The sequence below is a fragment of the Tubulanus polymorphus genome, chromosome 2, assembly GCF_964204645.1.
Source record: "Tubulanus polymorphus chromosome 2, tnTubPoly1.2, whole genome shotgun sequence".
NCBI classification, from domain to species: Eukaryota; Metazoa; Nemertea; class Palaeonemertea; order Tubulaniformes; family Tubulanidae; genus Tubulanus; species Tubulanus polymorphus.
In genome coordinates, this window is record NC_134026.1 from 1,246,165 (window position 1) to 1,266,213 (window position 20,049).

General features: G+C 37.1%; 2 protein-coding genes across 5 annotated transcripts; one reads left to right on the plus strand and one right to left on the minus strand.

Annotated features, from left to right (window-relative positions):
• Positions 1-5,569: 5,569 nt before the first annotated feature.
• LOC141900433 (LYR motif-containing protein 9-like) lies at positions 5,570-6,438 on the plus strand. Its single transcript, XM_074787329.1, has 3 exons — positions 5,570-5,747; positions 5,868-5,960; positions 6,053-6,438. Exons 1-3 carry the CDS (start codon positions 5,628-5,630, stop codon positions 6,083-6,085), a joined length of 246 nt encoding a protein of 81 aa, XP_074643430.1. The 5' UTR covers positions 5,570-5,627; the 3' UTR covers positions 6,086-6,438.
• A 360-nt stretch (positions 6,439-6,798) lies between these two features.
• Positions 6,799-19,118, minus strand: LOC141900432 (protein lev-9-like). 4 transcript variants are annotated; one of them, XR_012618693.1, is made up of 14 exons: positions 18,786-19,118; positions 15,544-15,738; positions 13,888-14,070; positions 13,137-13,151; positions 11,967-12,146; positions 10,194-10,367; positions 9,773-9,946; positions 9,604-9,691; positions 9,439-9,530; positions 8,991-9,167; positions 8,432-8,605; positions 7,911-8,195; positions 7,258-7,468; positions 6,799-6,935 (listed from the first exon to the last, which is right to left on the minus strand). XR_012618693.1 is itself a non-coding variant. In XM_074787328.1 (13 exons), the coding sequence occupies exons 1-13, from the start codon at positions 18,859-18,861 to the stop codon at positions 6,877-6,879; spliced, it is 1,905 nt and encodes a 634-aa protein (XP_074643429.1). In that variant the 5' UTR covers positions 18,862-19,118; the 3' UTR covers positions 6,827-6,876. The 4 variants fall into 4 exon arrangements, 1 of the variants encoding a protein (XP_074643429.1); XR_012618691.1 differs by having other exon boundaries at positions 8,958-9,167; XR_012618692.1 differs by lacking the exon at positions 13,137-13,151 and having other exon boundaries at positions 8,958-9,167.
• Positions 19,119-20,049: the final 931 nt, after the last annotated feature.

Genomic DNA, 20,049 nt, shown 5'->3' on the forward strand with positions numbered 1-20,049 from the left:
TTTCTATTGCTTTTTCTGAAAGTACTGAGGCCTGATACGTTAGCCTAAAACACCCGCGTCATTCTGAATTCGTCTTATACCAAACATTAAAACTAACACGAATGAATAACCGATACAAAATCCATTTGGAACCTCTTCAATAATAAATCTATTCGATATTTCTGGAAAAAAAAATGAAGCGCATAAATTTACATTGTCGAGGGTCCATGGGGTCTGTGCTTTATTGTCGAATCACGCTCGAAATCATTTTATTTCACTATACTTTCATTATTTGTGCATGAAAAGAACGAAAGGTACGTTGCCTGTGCCTTTTCAGACAGTTCCAGTTTTGGACCTTTCGATTGCTACGTACAGAAAATAGATATCAAAGAATTGAATGAAAGAACTGAGATTTATATGCAGCCCACCCTCATGTGTATTCAACAAATTCATTGCTGGCCTTCGAAAATCAGAAAATCAATTTTGACTTCAATAACCTCAAATAACGAAGAAGACAATTCAGTAGCTCTTAACTGCGTGTTTAAGAAATATCAAATATTTGCATTATATCGATGGAAATACGTTTTTTATTGACTTATCGTCGAATGTTTTGATACCATATGCCAAATATGCAAACGTTCACATTTTTCTTGCCCATCCTGTAGTCGGTTTTCGATCATGACATTGCCCAAGAAAAACATAAGCGCATATATGCCACGAAAAACCTGTTATGATATAGGCCAGACATGACTTCGGTTTATGTAAATTCTATATCGTCGCTTTAAAAGCTTAAATGATATGATCTATTCACTTTTAGAATGCATTCATACGGGTCTATTTCACGCCGACGCCCTGTACTGGTGCTAAATGACTCAGTACATACGAAAATCAATCACTTGTGTTTGCTAAGTTTATTTGGTCAGTTTCCACGGTTCTTCATAACTCCATTCATTTTGCGCAACAAAGATACTTATTATGAATATCAAAAAATTGGCATGTCTCATTGTTGTTCTACAGAAACCCAACATAAATGAAACAGTCACAAACAAAAGAATTTTATGCGATCGAAATGAAGCCACAACGTTTCGGCCGTTGACTAACAACCATCATCAGGTGGAATGTTTAACGTTCAACAGCCGAACCGTAGTGGTTTTATCGCATAAATTCTGTTTCTGGGGGGGGGGGGCTAGTCATTTATCCACATTTGACGGGCGTTGTAGCGTTATATTCGACTAAGAATCAAACAGTGTGCAATTGGAAAATACATAACACTATTTCACTTTCTTTAGCTGTGAAAATATACGCATTTCTGCATAATAAAAAAGAAATTATATGAATAAAAAATGAATGCTACAATTCACATACTTTATTTCATATACATGAACACTATTTACACAGACTAGATTACTTTCACGTGTCACCTCGCATTATTTTTCGAAGTTTCTACAGTGTTACCTACACGTCTGAAATATACCGTAGCAATGAAATATCATCGACAGTTTAAATGGCCAGGTCAAAATGCGACTATACCCACATATGTATGCCAAGTAATTTCTCACTAACTTAACTTAAAGCAATTTCAATGTTTTTCAGTAATGGTAATAGTAACAATAGTCCAGAATTAATTCTCTTGGAAATGGAAAGTTGATAGTGGGCACCGTTCCGCTGTACGTGGTGTTCACGTCACAATTAAAATAGAATCGTTCGACCATTACCCCCATACCGGTGACCGGCTGACAGCTCGTCCCCGCCCGAAACAAGTAAAACGGGTTTTCATTCGGTAACGTGATCGCCGATCCATTTCCGGTTCGTTTGCAACAATAGAAGATCTTAGTATACGGTTTATCCTGTCCGAACTCATCGACGCTAGACGGCACTGAACCGCTATACTGTCCAACACTGACATCATTGAAGAAAATGTAACCCGAATTGAACCCTACAAATATATGCGCAAACGTAGGAATGCAATTACACAATTACACAATGATCCGTTACAAATGAGAAATAAAACACGCAACTAGAAATAAATTATAAGTAGATTTAACCTACCGGATGGACATGCATTTACCATAAATAAACAGTAATTGCCTTCAGGCCATCGCCTGGTGTTTGCTCCGTTAGTTTTCCGAACGCAAAATGTTTGGTTCGCAAAGTTTTGAGCATAAGCACCTTCGGGCCAATGTTTATAATTTGGAAAAGTATCCTGATTAAAGTTCAAATGTTGAGTTTCCCATCCAGTTTCGAACACAAATTCTGATGCAGTTGGACACCCAGTTTTTGTCATAGGTATGGCAAATGGTCCCTCTGGCCACTGTGAACCATCTGGAACAGGTGTGTTTACTAGAAAATTGAACAAACAATTTTGAGAATCAAACTTTTCAGCTTCGGGATGCTGAATATTTCAGCAAATTATTTTACGTAATACGTGAAAATGTCCCTTATTTTACTGACGAATCGCCATGTTGGAATACACCAAGAAAAGTAGATATTTATCATTCGGCTAGCATCCTTTTTAATGAAATGTGTTTTAGGATTGATAGATATTTCCTACCTTGATTTTGATTCTTGTATGCGATATATCCCAATGGAATGTTGATCTCAGTCGCATCTGTCTCCGTACACAACTGACAAGTCTTGGTGTTACCGTTATACAAAAAACCGTCGCAATTTACATTCGATGCATTTTCAGATAAACATTGAACCCCGCAATTTATTTGTGAGATTTCACCGTGTGTACTAAACACTGAACATTTCAATGTTTTGACGTCGGTCATTTCTTCGAATTTTACTGATCTTTCAATTCCGTAGGCGAACCGAGTCACGAAGCTCAGTGTCCATAGCAGTTCATAAACGACCATCTTCTAGTCGGCCCTGTTTTCAGAAGCGCCCATATAATCAAATAAATCTTCGCGTAAGTTAATACTAATTGGTGTCAAGTGATGGTTTAGGGTTGATCTTTGATAGCATCTTCGCAGCAACCATGTTCCGAGGAGTTTTTTACAGCGTTGCCATGGCTGTTATTACCTCTCCCTACCGCGGACGTCGCACAAACTGCCGCAGAATATTTTAATCGTCATGGTTGCTTTTGTTGTGCATAAGTACGAAGATTTTTAATCAATCCATTAGAAATATCCTGCAAACGCAAGTAATACCGATCAATTAAGACTCAATTAGTGTATTCGTGGGAGTTCTTATTGTCGACGATCCGGAAAGCAGAAAACTTCGATTTTTCGTCATTCGCTCGAATTAATTCGATTTTGTTTGTCGTAGATAGAAACAAAATTCTAATTGAATAAATCGCTGCCGCATCGCTGAACTGCACTCATAAACACTCAAAGTATAAAAACTTAACGAAAGTTGCAATGATGAAAAATATCTGAATACATATGTGTATACATATATGTAAATACATATATGGAAATATAACTATTATACAATTAGGTCATAATCACTAGCTGGTCCATCTTCATACGTACTGTATCGTAGATATTACAGTAAATGTTTTTACATACTAAATGTCCGAGCGGTTTTTGTAGTTTCACCAGGTATTCGGGTCACTCAACCGACGAAGCTACAATACACATAGCACATGAAATGGAGAATATGCATATAACGAATGTACTATTTGTCTCACAGTTTACTGATTCACAACTCTCTCTTCACTGACTGTGATCTATTTTTTAGAGATGAGGTTTGAATATTTCATATATCGTCCAGTTTTCGACTGACTACCGGGGGTTATAAATCTTTACAAATCGATGACATCATCGAGCAACAACTATCGATATAGGTGAAGCATGGAAGTAATAAAAAATAGAAGTCTTTTACCGCCTCCACAGAGTTGCCAGGTGTCCCTGCTTAAGAATAGGTTGCATGTTATTAAAGTGTCCACGCCAGCGCCAACACGTCGACAGAAATCCCTGACGACGACGTTTCATACACGACTTTAACATTAAACGGTATTGATTGACCATTTCTGAGCTTGTAAAACAGTTATGATCACGAAACGTCGAGAAATCACTTTTAGTTTATTAGTTCCTCGTTGATGTTTGGAAAAATATGTCTACACCGGAATTGTTTTAGATATAAAATTCAGTCGCATTCGTTCGGATCAAAAATAATCTAGTGGTTATTGATGATGTCGATAAATCAATTGCACCCGCCAGATCTTTTGCTTGATTTAATCACTGATATTTATTACGTTTATTTCTCCTTTCATCGAGTACAAATCAGCCGACCTTTCATATCTGGAATCTTTCGATTTATGTTTATGATTGTAGGCCTGGACGGTTTTAGAGTAGTAGTTCTCACCTGCGCTCGTAACTATTTATTTCAACGTTTTAAGAGGCTTCAGCGAAACTAAGTCAAATCATGTTTTAGTTATGACGACAGACTTCCTATTTTAGATTTAATTATGATTAGTCTTCTGAAACTGGACTCTGGGGACTGAAACAATCCTGAATACCTCCGTCGGTTCTGTATGAACGTATTGCATAATGGAATAATGAAAATGAATTATAAGGAGGGGCAGAGAAACCCGGAAAAGGGCAGTCCTTATAACAATATTTGCAAAAGGGCACTTTTTAAAAATTTCTGGAGGGCAACTGCCAAACCCCCGAAGCCCATCGAGTTGGGCGTATTGGCGATCTCTTCTCATCCTACTGGTCAACGCTTCATTCTTCGTCATGTTAAATATGCGAAACGTTCAACTAGTTGTGTTGTATAACATCGTACTGGAAAAATGTTATTTCTAATTATGCGAACTTTTATGTGAAGCGTGTTTGAATTTTAAGCCTCTTAATCCCACGGATCTCAGTAAACTTGCTTCATAGAATGGTTAAGTTTCTTTTCGTCTTTTCAATTTGTGATTGATGGAGTGTTTTCTTCTCCGATGTTTCTTGATAATCGTTATGCAAATTGATAGCGAGTAATAGGAAATTAGGATTGGGTTGATTTTGTGCAAATTGATAATAAAACCAGTGTAACCGTTGGCAGCCACAGGAAGTGGCGTCATTGCTTAAACTAGTAAAACCTTCGGCGCCGTCGGAAGAGTGACGTTGTATGAAAACCATGGCAGACATCACAAAATCAATATTCGAAAAAAGTTAATTTATATTTCTCCATCCAGTATCACGCTAACAGTGCGTAATAATTCCGTGTGTCAGTCGAAACCTTTAATGGTTGCCCCAGGACTGTACCAAATCGCTTTCCAATAACACAAGTAACATTTGCCACAGCAAAATTTTGGTATTTTTTCAGTTGTCAAATCATAATTTTGACCTTTCTCCCGAAATTATCGACAGTGCGGGATATTTGAGGTTGAAAATCTTCAGGGACCTCAAAATTTTAGGTCTGGACCCCCATGGACACTCCCTGAATCCGCCATTGAGTTCATTAGGAACACAGGGTGAATGAATGAATGTATGGACCGTCAACAAATTTTCATTTCAAATGGGATTCGAACCATGGGGATATTAGTCTAGCATGTTTTGACGTCATTTCGCGCCGACAATTTTGATTGGTACACTCCAATATAAGTGCAATTTCATTGGCTCCAGCTATATATACATTTCCTTGCCGTAACCGTAATAATGTGGTATTTCGTGAAGGACGCGTGGAGTGCCTGTGTGCCCTAAAATCTCCCTAAAATGACATCTAATATCGCTAAAAACATAACAAATTCGCTTAGTCTTTATCGTCACCTGTTAAGAGTGATAAATAAATTACCACCCGAAGCTAGGACACATTATAAACACAGTGTCCGTCAGGTTCGTTACTTGAAAATCGTCGTTTTACTTGTAAATCGTATCAAATCAATGTTCAATCAAACTTTATTACTCCCATTTTAGTGACCGGTCCGAGCCAACGAATTGTTTCTTTTTTTGTAGGGATACAATAGTCATTCGTGTGAGACAAACCCCGAGAGAATTAAGCAGATAATTGCCCGAGCTTTGGAAGATGCTGATTGGATCTTGAAGAAGGTAGGCCTGCCTACATGCATTCATTCAATGTTTTCACAAAATTTCATTCATGTGTGATATTAGCCCTAATTATTTCAATGATTTGTTTTCAGTATTCAAAGCAGAGTCCAGATAATGTCAGCTGATATCCATAAATGAATAAGGAACAATGTTAAAATCGCAGAGATTGTGAACATTTATTACCCATTAGCGAGTTAGATGTGAACATGGATATTTTGCTGAAATCTACGTTAAATCTTTCGTTCATAGTCTCCTTTAGGTTAAAGTTCTACCAGGATAAGTCAAATACCGATTTCAGGATTTAACTATGGATATGTAATTTTCCACATGGACCAGAATTGTCATAATGGAGTGTTTCTAGTTTTGTAGAGAGAAAAGAAAAGTAAAACAAACAACTGGTTTGACATTGATACACAACCGAAACATAATTTATTATTACATAGAGATATCTATACACACAGAGATATGATGAAACGATAGGTTATGGAAGTACATATTGATGAATGGGAACATTTTTTCTAAATTATCTATTTTATATAAAAATCAAAGGAATAATAAATCACAACTAGTTTCTTTTTACATACTTTACTTTAATATTATGATAATTCTACTCAAATTTATTACACGGTGCGGTGACAATTTTTTGTGCGCTGAACATTTAAATCATATTTGAAAAAGTTAAAATTATTCATGATATTAAAATAGCTTTATTTATGGTAAGACTAATGTTTGTTGTAATGAACCTATTGACTATTGTTTGCACATGATAATAATGTAAGCTAGTCTAATCTGAGAAACCTGTCAGATTTGTTGTACATTAGTTTCGGCCAGATTTGAACACAAAAACAAACTAAAGATTCTTCGAGAATCTTCTTCAACTTGTGGAAAATATCTTGCGGAGTAGATGCATTGCGTATTAGCAATCGTTCACATTCTTGTACACCACTTGGTTGAACCAGACTTTGTTGAAACGCCCTGTATTAATAAATAAAAGTTATTAGAGAATGAGATTCAGTGTTGGTATATTTGTGGAACAGGCGAATCGTTCGCCATCTAGCGCCAAATGAAATCGTTATTCTGAGCGCGGGTGTCGTCAAATCTTCGAAGGCTGACCGGAAAATTGTTTCTTTGTGCATCCTAGGGCCCGGTTGCTCATAGATCGACGAATGTCTTTCTTTAATTTCAAAAGTACTTAATTCATCGAACAATCTGTCCAAAAATGAATCTCCGAGCGACTGGGCCCAGTTTGGAGGATATATTCTCTATATAATCTACGATTAGTTATGATTTCACGTACATGAACTGTATCGGGTTTATAATTCTGTTCGCTGATGCGATTGTTTCTACGACGTAGCGATTTGGAGGTCGATGCTTTCGGGGAACGTTTAAGTAGAAATGAAACAGGGGTTACTATTTTTGGTGTAAAACACGTGCTTTCCTCAATTACGAGTGACGTATTCTAACATTCCTCGTATTTCGTCCCAAGATTGCGTCGCACATGGAAAAAACTGAAAAAGCCAATAACGCCTTAGTCAATTCGAAGGTGCGACAGCTATAGCATGCACGCTGTGGGCGTCTAGTGAACAGACATAACGCTTTCAAAATAAATATGCGTGATTCTACGCATTGGTGAAATGTATTTTTTGCTCGTCAACGTAACAGAATGGAATGTTTAAATGAGTGCCAATCGTCACAAATACGTAGAATCGGCAGTGAAATAAAATAGATCGAAACTCTTTAAGAAAGAAGTAGAAAATTTCGAGAGAGAAAAAAATAAATAGCACATGGATATATAAATATCTCACAACAGCTCGCAAATTTAAACACACCATCGAATATCAAAGAGATCTTAAAAAGCAACTCAATTTTAAGTATAAGGGTGTCGCAAAAAATCAACAAAATACCGTGGTGAAAATGTATAAAGAAATTTGTGAATGTGTAAGTAGTTACCTCTGCACAGGGTATTGTTAGTTTTGTGCTTCTTATATCCGCGTAGCCACGGTTTCAGTAGATTAGGATGGCGACCTTTGATACATTTAGGTTTGTTACCGGGGCTCCATTTGCCACCGATACACGTAGTTCCGCTTGGACCGTGTAATTTGTAACCTTTGTCACACTGGAATTCGAGTAATCTTCCCTGACCGATCAGTTTCGTCGATAAGTTCTCGTACTTTCCGATGTTTCCCATCAGTAAAATCTTGCCATTTTTTATCGTGCCAGGATGTTTACAATAGACTGAAAGAAATGTGATTGCATGTACAGGTACGATTCATTTCAATACCCCTCCAAAACTACGTTAGTTTCTACAGAGGAACCTCTTTTCAACTAACTTCAACTTAAAATCTTACAATAATCGTTGTTTATTACATATAGATATAACGTGGTTCCATGAAGAACTTCTGAACATGTGAAAATATTGGTTGACGATTAAATGTGGATGATGCGGGATTGTATGGATAGACTATACTTACTAGGTTCACAATACGGTTTCGTGCCTATCCATTTGCCATATTGACACTGGAGGATATTACTACCCACAATTTCGTACCCAGTATGGCATTTATACTTGGCTCTGCTCCCGTGGAATATTCTCTGATATCGCACCAGCCCATTTCTGATATATGGAGGCCGAGTTGTGCAAGAAGCTGGAAAATTCGTTCAATAAAACAATTTTCGTGAGTGGGGGGCAGTATTTTAACCCCGTCCTTACGTAGCCCGACCTAATCGAGACCGTCGACACAATATCGCCGATAACGAAACCAAATAAATCATGATATTTATTCGTATAACGATATATTGATTAAGTTAAAGATTCTTCATCTAAAGCAGATGAAGGTTAGTGGGTTATAAGGTTTATGAATTAGGCCTAATATCGGTTACATAGTAATATATTAGATTGTTAGGAGTACGACGACAAGAAACAGATATTACATACATCAAACAATTATTAATTTTTTCTAGACAAATTTAAATACTTCACCACCACCGACGACATACATGGTTTAAGAACAACTCTTTGCGGCGGCTGACCTGGTTGACAGTGAGGAATATTAGTCCAAGTTCCGTTGTCGCACCTGGAATGACTGGTAGTGTTTAGTCGGTGGCCGGGGTTGCAGGCGAATTTGATGTGGGTGCCGTGTTCGACTATCACACCCGACGTCGAATCATTCACAAATCCGTTCATGATCCTGGGAACTTCGCACGGTCCTAAAATAGATTTGCATGAATAACACGTAATCATTAGTCATAAATAGAAGTATCGAAACCCATTGACAGGTTATAAACCCATCGAATTGAATTGAATATTTGTTTACTGTTGATGATTCCTGGTGGACAATGCATCATGCAATCTATATCTATCACAAGTAACTCATAACACGGACGTATAAACTATAGTTTACACGTCCATGTTCATCTCAATCCATTATCGCCAATTTCCAATAATGTTTGGGCGTTCTCTCAATAGAGAATAACTTACTTAAACACTGTGGTACTGGATGTGACCATTTTCCATCAGCTTGACATCTGGCTGACTTCGATGGACCGTGAAAAAGCATTCCTATTCTACATCTAGAATATACATTTATTGTTTATTGCATATTCACGACCGGATGAGATTTTTATTCTATATTTATAGGTTTACCTGAATAGAATAACTGAGTCATAAGTTGATTTTTGTCCCTCGATGTAACCGTTGACAAGATGAGGCTCTGGATAACCACAATCTACAACTGAAATATACCCCACATTTTGGCTATCTTTTCATCATTGAAATAAGAGCTGTTTTATTGTTTGTTCATCCAAGCTGATACCTTCGCATCGAGCTGGCTCACCGTCCCAGTTACCATGAGCCGTACATCGTCTTTGGTTAGCGCCGTAAAGCTGATAGCCCTCGTTACATTTGAAGTTAATCACCGAATTGTACGTGTGCAGTGCTCCAACTACAAATCCGTGTCGCGGTGCTGGGACTTGTGGACATTGGATTGCTAAACAAAAATACTAACATTTTTATCCAAACCCATTCATCAATTATAAGAAATATGAATCTGCGATAGTTTTAGATACTTCATGTCAGACTCAGTGTCAGAGTTTTATGGGGTGACGTGGCGTGCTAACTTTTTAGTGCTCTTAACCGTCTTAATGTTGGCGTTTCTAAGTGAAAGGTTGAAAGAGTGAAAATTGCTACTTGAAAACACGTAAAACAACGCTAACCACCAATTACTACATTCTTACCGATACATTTAGGCGTTTTTCCGGACCACTTTCCGTTCGGTTGACATTGTCTAAACGCCTTTCCGATAATGGAATATCCGATATCGCAGAAGTACGTCACACGTGCTGGATATCTGTCACTTTCACCAATTCTGCGGCCAAATTCGATATCCCCAGGTGGACCACATGACCTCGCTGCAGGAATAAATCGGAAAACTAATTTTTACTGAAATATGCGAAAACGATTTACTCAATTCGCATTCGCACTCTCCAAACCTATCACTTAACCTTTCTTTGTCTAGTTAAATTACATACTCCTATATGAGTATATTATGAAGTTGTTAAAACTGTTGCCTACGGAGAATTCAATGCTTCCGTAAATTGAACAAATGTTTCGTCTGCAATCCTAATGGGTTCGTAGCATCATCGATACGATAAGAGAGTGAGATATATCATTATGGCTTATACATGTTTGGGGAGGTGATCAATGCTGGTTGATACATCCCGCGGGTTACTTTATCAACTCATAGTCCTCGTCTCCGCTGAGGATGAGTGCGCATTGCTCTTACGGGAATGCTTGTTTAGCGAATCGAAGAAATATTTGCCGAATGATTGATATCGAAACTTGGCGTGACGAGAAACAAGACGGTGCTCAATAACTAATGTGTCAATATTTATAGAGCTATTACGAGTGAATTTTAACGATGCATTTTCCACAAAAAAAAGATAATTGAGAGTTGTTTGAAATTGCACGGAAATCGACACCTTTCTCGTGCTGAAAGTGCGTCTTATTCATCTCGATTCCTGTTGACTCTGTTTGATTTATAACTAAGCGCTACGTATTTCTTTCAGTTGTAACGTGTTTTGCATAAAAAAAGTTCTTTAGTTGATGCATACAGTCATATGTGATAGGTTAAGATATCGGATATTTTTTAAACAAATTCTTTGCTGAAAGAAATAATACGTATACACACATATAAATACACGGCAGACGAGCCGCGTGTTTTATCTCGTCAGCGTAAATCTATCTATATCTGCGAGCGTGAAACTATAACCGAGGAGAATCGAGAAGGAGCCTGCTATACAATGCATCGATAAGTACGCCAAGTACGAGCTGAAAAACACAGGCTTAGTTTCGTATTCATTCATAAAACAGAGCTTTCAGAACGATACGAAAATCTCGCGACAAGACCTATAAACTCCAGAGCTTATACTAACGTCGTTCTATCCCACTCTAACGGAGAATTGTGGGGCGTAAATTCTGCGAGATACATCATTTACTATCGTATGGACGCGTCGCTAAACCCCTAATTGCTAGGGAGTATGTGCTTAACTGTCACATTAGCCGAGTCTCGCGATAATATCGATAAAATAACTGTCCACTTCACTGTCTAGCATACATAGACCGACCTCGCTGATGGAGGAATTCTAACCGAAACTTTACATATTAATGATATTCTACCCTGGACTATCGATGAAGTTATCCAGGAATGCAACCCGAATAGCTTTAGTCATCTGCCTGCCAGCAGGGTTGCTGAGTATATGTATGACGCATCATCATTTTCTTGACGTTAATTGACTAAGACAGATTTTCACGACGATACAAAGCTAATTATCATTGTCGTCACGAATTCTTAACGCAGCTTTTTACCTTAATTCAATCTGCTCAAAGAACCTACATTTTTTCTATCCTATACAAGCGTTATAATTTTCATTCATTTATAGAACCTTCGATTCTGGCTTTTAAAATCCGATGATTGTCGCAATACTAAATCAAACAAATATCACAAATACCTGAACATGTTAATTTAGGTCCTAGCCAATTTCCGTCACCAATACACATTGCAGTGATCATTCCTTCCATGTGAAAGCCACTTCGACATTTGTAGAGAAGTCTAGTGCCTATTAGAAATCTGACTTTATCTTCGGCATCGTGTTCGGCATTCGGGATTACAGGCGGTAGGCCGCAGTAAACTGCAAAACAGCAATTCTAACTCAACAACATTGTTATTTTCGATAAAATGTCGTTACTGCTATTCAAACAAAGCGTCGCTGTTTTCACTAACCGACGTATCTCCAAAAAATTGATTTTTGAGTTTAATCCATTAGAAAGATGGGGGACGTGCATACTTTATCCATACCAAAAAATCGGATTGTACCTCTTTTGGTTTCTGACCAATATAGAACCAAGAACGTAATTTTCAATGAATTTGTTGTGGTAGATCTTTTTGGTTCTGATACAACATGAAATAAATCTTATAGTGTTTATTTTTGACGTATTGAGTAAAATGTTGCTTGCTGACGCTGTTTTTAATAAGTAATTGGATTCTAGCAGAAATGTTTGAAAAGGAATACGAGATACCACAATGAAGCAGAAATTCAAACGCAAATAAGCGAAAGCCAAAACAAATTCAAGAATATCAAGGAAAATGTAAAAAGCAACCTCGCAGAAGCTTTCGTCGTTGGATTGGTTGAAAATCACCCCTTTATGGTAACCATTATTTTGCAGGTAAACAATCGTTTTTTGAAATGGAATCGTTTCAAAGAGTCATAGGAAAAAATTTAAATAAAAGGACACAGAAAATGTTATTCTCGAAACGCTTTCGAAATTCTATAAATTCATCATTTTCTGCACGTGTTTCCGGCGAGAAACGGAAACAAAACGTGTCATCAAACGATAAAAATGACTTTTTTCCTGGAAAGGTTGGCAAAAATAATAGCAAAATATCATCAAGGGTAGATCCATTGAAAATAGTCATGTTTAGTGTTTTAACTTGATCGGTTGGAAAGTTAAAAATGTAAATTTAATTTTTCTTCTAAATTCAATACTTATCAATCGACCCTTGAATGACTGCAGCGGATGCAATGCTATAGATGAACGACTTACAAAATTTCAGTTGACTCCGGGATTTGTTAACTGTTGTTTTTCGCGAGAAGCATTAAAAATATACAAACAGCACTTACTGAATCTAGTTAAAGCTGAAAATTAGGACCTATAATGATTTATCATATACATCTTGTATTTTGTGATTTTTGATAATGCATTCATTCTTTAATTTAGAATCCTCAGGTGATATGAGATTAAAATGTTCTGTTAATAACCGATGGTTTTTTTAATATTTCGATCGCATTGAGAGTGTGTAATTTGAAACTCTTATGGAATGCCTAATATCAACACACAGTTTATACCGGTCCTAGGTGTATGAAACAAAAACAAATGAAGTGGAGGGGTGGGAGAAATGAACGAGTGTAAATTCATGAAATAAAAAATATATATCGACACCCAAGACGAACTTCGCGGTTTTCGTAGTTAGTCGACCTAATAACCGAACGTTGCGCTATAGTTTGGTCGTAACGTATTTCACAGTGTCGGCCATGTTGACCTACAGCGACCGGGCTATTCCCATGGTCGGCAATTTCCGGACCATAGTTCCGACTGACATTCGGTTTCACTTCGTTCAGAGTTCGGCCATGCTCGACTAACTCCGCTAACCGAAGTTTGCCCTGGCGAATAGGCGTGTATAGAACATAGAACCATGTGCACCGACGTCACAAGTATATTTTAATATATTGTCCGTCAAATTCAGTCAACTGTGTCGACTGTGACGACGCGATGTGACGTCACGTGCTTGGTTTCATAGCCGCATCGAACACGATGAATGCTTAATCAAATAACAAGGCGGTCAGATTATATACACAAGGAAAGCCAACTCACAGTCTCCTTCGCAAGACGGAGGCGACGAACTCCATTTTCCATCGCCTTGGCATCTACGTTTGCTTTCGCCGACGAGTACAAATCCTTCGTTACATTCATAAGTAACAACGGCGCCTACTCTATTGTAAGGCTTCACTTCAAATTGACCATCTTTGATTTCTTCTAGTGATATACATCGTCTTTCTACAAACAAGATTGAAATTACCTAATGTTGAAATTACATTTACAGTTACAGCAAAGGCGTTCACGTGAATCTTAAATTGTCTCTTTTGAATATACTTAAACGTGAAAGGTACGCATAGTGTCACTAGGCGTTATACATCGAGAATTCCCACTATAGATTTAGCCAAAAAAAAGAAAAGCTCTATAGTAAAATAATGTATATTTCGAGCAACGTTTCGGCCATCATCAGGCGCACTGAGAACAGAATGAAATCAACAGAATATTCATACAAGAATCAGACAAAAGGACTCAGTGAGTGATTATAATATTAAAAGGAGAATACAGATTAAAGTGATTTAAGAACAAAAACCGGAAAAGAAACAGAAGAATATGTATCCATATGAATCGACTGAAACTTATATTTAGCTCGTAAGTTTGGTATCTAGAAGAGATATTTTTGTGGTTATGATCAAATAAAAAGGCAACAAAACTTTCCCAAACCGCTAATGAAGACAGAAGCAGCTTGTTGAAAACTAACAAATACAACAGCCCGAAGCGTCATCATTAATCAAAGTGAGTTTCTCTCACCAATAATTATAGCTTCATGTTTTAGCTTCATACCCAGCGGTTCGTGAAAAACCACATGCGTCACGTGTATCATCATTTCTGAGGGAAAATCACTTGCAGGAAATAATTATTTCTGGTCCATCGGTATTCAGTGAATAATAGCCTCCACGCAAACTCGGTATTTTGGCTTCCTTTGAACTCGACATAATGTATACATTGTTTAGATCTAGCATGTATGTTGAACAACACCTGATGATGGACGGTGTATAAAACCCATAGAACGGCGCAATAGCAAATTGGCTTCGATCGAAATTGATTAATTGAAAACGAATTTTCATTTCCCATTTCTTATTTGATCGCAGGCGGCGGCGAGATGCTGGCATTTCTATACCGCTTCATCGGAGACGACTCCCTCGTACCGTATACGAGTTAAACGATAGACTTATAGATCTAGTTGAAGAACATTTGATGTAGGCTTTTTGTAAGCGGTTTACGCTTCATTAGCACCCAGCAGCCGATATTACTCCAAAGTATAGTATTGGATTGATAGATATGGAATGCATCTGCATCGTGCGCGCTGCGCGTACGACAGGACATCATCAGAAAATCATCATTGATTCGAAATATATTTAGTCCCGATCCCAATTAACAGACGATGCTAGAAATTGACGACGAAATCAGGGAATAAACGATACAATGAAAGAATATCTTTCAGACACGTTCAGGTTCATGTAAATCGTATTTCTTACAGACTATTTTAACAAAGTTAATACGATGCATCGAAGAAAGAATGTGGGGTACGTTGATCATCTATACATTTCTATGAGCACCGAGCAAAACCTAGAAGGCCATTGACGCGAGCACCCAGAAAAAGAGGAAAAGTGTGATAGATATTTGTATTTATTGTTAATTTGCGTTAATCCTTACTTGGATTTATGCAGCTTAACCCACAGTCGCCGTCACACGCGCATTCTTTCTTCTTTCCGCGACAATCATCGTTTTTGTGACACTTCTTTAAACAGTGTCGCACCTGCGAAACCTTCGGCGTTCTAATCGGGCAAGCGGTCACGACGTCCGACGAAAACGTGCCATTAACGGCGTCCCCGCCATTGATTCCGAAACCTGAAATTGAGATTTATTTTCATCGTTAGAAAACAAGGTGATCTTTGTTCGTCGCTAGGAAGAAACTCGGTCAACTTAAAGGGAAAGAAAATCAACAAAAGAGAGCTATCTCCCTGACTCTCGGGTAAGAACAAAGCTGCCTAAATGCCATATTTTACAACCGACTCTTGAGTCTGATATAATTCTATATACGCCGAGGGAAGATATCGCAGACATTGTATCGGCGAGAGCTTTACTTTCATGGATTATTGGTGTTTTCATCAGATATAACCAATAAGATGAAACAGCTCTGGGGCGACCTGGGGACGCGATCAGCAGTATTATAGGGATACGATCAATGTGGCATGTCTATATGTTGTAATTTAGAGTTTACCCTTAAATCTTAGTCGATTTGCCAGATATATATGTATATATATAATAATATGTATATATATATATATATATATATATATATATACATATACATATATATATATATATATATATATATATATATATATATATATATATATATATATATATATATATATATATATATATATATATATATATATATATATATATATATATATATATATATATATATATATATATATATATATATATATATATATATATATATATATATATATATATATATATATATATATATATATATATATATATATATATATATATATATATATATATATATATATATATATATATATATCCTTAGCTCTGAGATCTCATCCTTAGATCTGAGATACGCATATGGAAATATTTCATTTATAACGAATAGTCAATATCATCAGCCGACACGGATAATTGGTCATTCAAAAAAAAAGAAATTCTTCGTCAGAGCAGATTTTCAAACAGGTGCAGCCCGACTGCAATACAACGAAAGACGTTAATTTACTGGAAGTATCAGTCTCTTTCTTCGTGCAAAACGATGCCGGATAATTCGGTTTTATTGCGTCGTGGCCGCGGAGGTTGTTTTGAATCAAAAAAGACGCGCGATACTGCGATCCGTTATTAGAAAAAACCTCTTTTTACCGCAAAGTTGATCAATATTCATTGGCAATAATAACAGAATCGAGAAGATCGTGGAACTCTTTTCATCGTTCATTGCTCATTTGATTGATTTATCCCTGTACTGTATACGGTGAAATTTCCATCAATAGAATATCTATCGACTTGGCATTTCACCTTCTACAACACGACCTGTTATTCATTTATGTAGATTACCGTGATAACTTTTCATTTGTTTGAATTTAATAATACCAGGCGCGAAATAGAAGTTTCTGCGTCAGGTAAAACAAGACGTCGGTGTGGCCCCGGTCGACATGTTTTTTATGGCACGTAATAAATGCGTCGCCGGAACCGGAACACGGTGTAATAACTGCACCGCTACAGACAAGTTCGAACGATCTACGAGCAAACAGTTGATTAGACGCTGAAAACTTTCTATGTTATCAAGTGTATTAAGATTTTCATCGTACATGGACCTGGGATCTGAGTTCAGATATGATTCAACTCCTTGCTTGTGCTGATTTAACTCTAATTCGCTGAGGAACTGGGTCCTGTAGCTTTTAAATTGAAATTAAAATGAAACTGGGTTCGGGTTAAGTCTATTGTCAGAAAAGAACACGGATCCAATAATGTAGAGTCACGAACGTTCGGGTAGTATTAAATATATATTGGATGTTTAGTATTTATTGGTTATCGATAGGAAGTTGGTGTGCATTCTAAATGGATTCGCACGTTTTGTATTAGCTATTGCTATACGCTGGTAATTAAACAAGTACACGACGCGCACACATGCCATATCAATTTACTTTCTTAATGGCTCAAAAGTGAAAATACAATTCTCCCGGACAAAATTTCATCGAACGCATCGAGCAAAACAATCGAGAATAATTACTCAAGAACCCAACAGAGGTTATTTCTTTCTTTACCTTTTGAATTAATAATGATTTCAAAACGCTTTCGTTGAATTTACATTTACTCGAAGAGAATGAATGTGATATAGACTTGAACGCGTGTATTGCAGACGATCTCTCGTCGCGTCTGAGAGAACAACCGACATCGGTTCAAGTACCTGGTTTTTAAAAAATATTCATTTCCTCGGGAAGAAATCCATGATAAAACAAGAACACAGACTCATGAAGTGGAACACCATCGCAGTATCAAATTATCAAAATGTTGCTTTTGTTTGATCGAATATGGGTATAACTCGATTTCATACTGACTAAAACATCTCAAGACTCTCATATCATGTTCTTAGCACGCACAGCATAATACTCTTTTTTTCCAAAGTGCGTTTGAACTGATTTTGTTGATGTCTCGCGCTATACAATATCTCAACTATGTACATAAAGACATTCAGTATTGAATAATGATAGTGTTTATCGTGTGGTTTGAAAATGACAGTGTGTCTGTGTCACTGTCTCGCGGGAATCTCAATTTGAGCTGCTACGTTCATCCATCATTAACTAATTAAACGCTAGACATCTGAAGTGAATATCAAACCAAATATACATCACTTTATCTTAATCAAACTTCCGAAACTTGTCATCAATGTGTCACGTCTTCCTGTATTTACGTCATTTCTTTAAGTTAAAAAGAAGTTAGTGAGAATTATTTTCAACAGTCTCGATGCATTGTTTGTGTTTGAAATGTCGAAAAAGTCAATTGTATGAACACATAAAACCGCTCGCTCAACGAGTGAAATCAACCCGATTTTCACTTGTCAACGAGATATGTGTCAGTCAATAAAGTAATACACCTAATATCGTTAATAACTCCGAATTGAAATATTTCACTCGATCTATAAAGGCCCGCGGCTTAGGCAAAAGATCCCCTCTGGAAGTATGGAAATGGTATTTGAATATACCTTGTGATGATTTTTTAATCATTTTCAAGCGATATTCATTTCAATACATGCAAACATTTTTATAACCATTTTTGTAAATGTTGTTTACAGGTAGTGTTATGCACTGCACTCATAGATGATAAATATATGTTTAGAATGCATAGAAATAAGTTAATCAATCGGAGTAACAGACCTGGTTCGACTAAGTTCGGCTGCTTGACTAATAGAATCACTACCGTCGTGTAAGAAAGTAGAAATATCTTCTTCATCGCTTTCGCTGGTCGGCATGTACCTTCCGTGCAAAGTATTTCCGTTTGCGACCACAGAAAATCATTCGCGTCAATTTGTAGACGCTAGTGTCACACCATCATTGCGAGGACCGCTATATTAGTTTCCTTTTTGGCTGAAGATGTAGCGCTTTATGGAATGGTTAAGCTACTTATGATCGACCGCCGAACGCCTTAATCTCGACGAACGTTCTCCAACGCGTGGAATACACCGCTTCCAGTAGTGCAACCGATCGCTCTCTCTCTCTCACGTCCACGGCCACTAAGACGGTGTCATAATGAAGTATACTCCTGCCCAACAAATTACCGGTATCCCGTCGTAAATATTTCCGAAAACCTCCGTTTCTATTATTCGTTAAATCTCATTTCAATACAAAAACGGCAAGCAGTATATTATAGTCTCAGGTATAACAATGGTTACCGTAGATATTTCACATAAACCTCGCTCGAAAAACGACGTTAATTTTCATATGAATACGCGCGGCCTGTTTTATGATATACGTTCTCATTAGTACAGTTCTGCTGGTTAACATTCCGGACATTTCTTTCAAATATATATGTAATATATATATATATATATATATATATATGTATATATAATGATTTTATATGATTTTCATGAGTTCTGACATTAAATTAGTTGTTTCCAAATCGACCGTGTTGCACTACATAAGTTGAACATACCATGCATACCAGGAAATGCTCTTAGGTAAAATTTTAGGAAGCAAAATCGAGGCATTGAAAAACGTTTATTTAATTCTATATATTTGAAATTAACGAGACAGAAACAGGATAGGTCCTACTCCTTTTCAAGCAATGCATTATGAGGGCTTAATAAGGACTTTATGAGGCTTTGCTGATTTGTGGATTGATGATGTTGAAAAGGCTTGTGGAATTTATTAAAACGCTCTGTATTTTCTTAATAATTTAGACCGTTAGGTTTTCATGCGCCAAAACGTCTCGCACGTCACGCCGGGTCGTGCCACGGCCGCTGCGTGTCCTGAGATCACTCACTTGGATATATAAGTGTTTGATACGACCGGCACGCGGCAGCACCTGACGATAGAGGACGGACACTCATCATCTGTCCCCCAACCATCCACTTATTTCACCGAGAGGGGTTATCCGCGTTCCCAAAATTAGATATAATTTCGATTCTAGAAATCATTA

What these genes read in the sequence shown, in the direction of transcription:
- LOC141900432 (XM_074787328.1), bottom strand. Translation starts at nt 18,861, where the DNA reads ATGAAGAAGATATTTCTACTTTCTTACACGACGGTAGTGATTCTATTA. An exon ending in GCCGAACTTAGTCGAACCAG is followed by an intron (nt 15,739 to 18,785) that starts GTCTGTTACTCC and finishes TCTCAATTTCAG; the next exon opens with GTTTCGGAATCAATGGCGGG. An exon ending in TAACAATACCCTGTGCAGAG is followed by an intron (nt 6,936 to 7,910) that starts GTAACTACTTAC and finishes TTATTAATACAG; the next exon opens with GGCGTTTCAACAAAGTCTGG.
- LOC141900433 (XM_074787329.1), top strand. Translation starts at nt 5,628, where the DNA reads ATGACATCTAATATCGCTAAAAACATAACAAATTCGCTTAGTCTTTAT. An exon ending in ATAAACACAGTGTCCGTCAG is followed by an intron (nt 5,748 to 5,867) that starts GTTCGTTACTTG and finishes CTTTTTTTGTAG; the next exon opens with GGATACAATAGTCATTCGTG. An exon ending in CTGATTGGATCTTGAAGAAG is followed by an intron (nt 5,961 to 6,052) that starts GTAGGCCTGCCT and finishes ATTTGTTTTCAG; the next exon opens with TATTCAAAGCAGAGTCCAGA.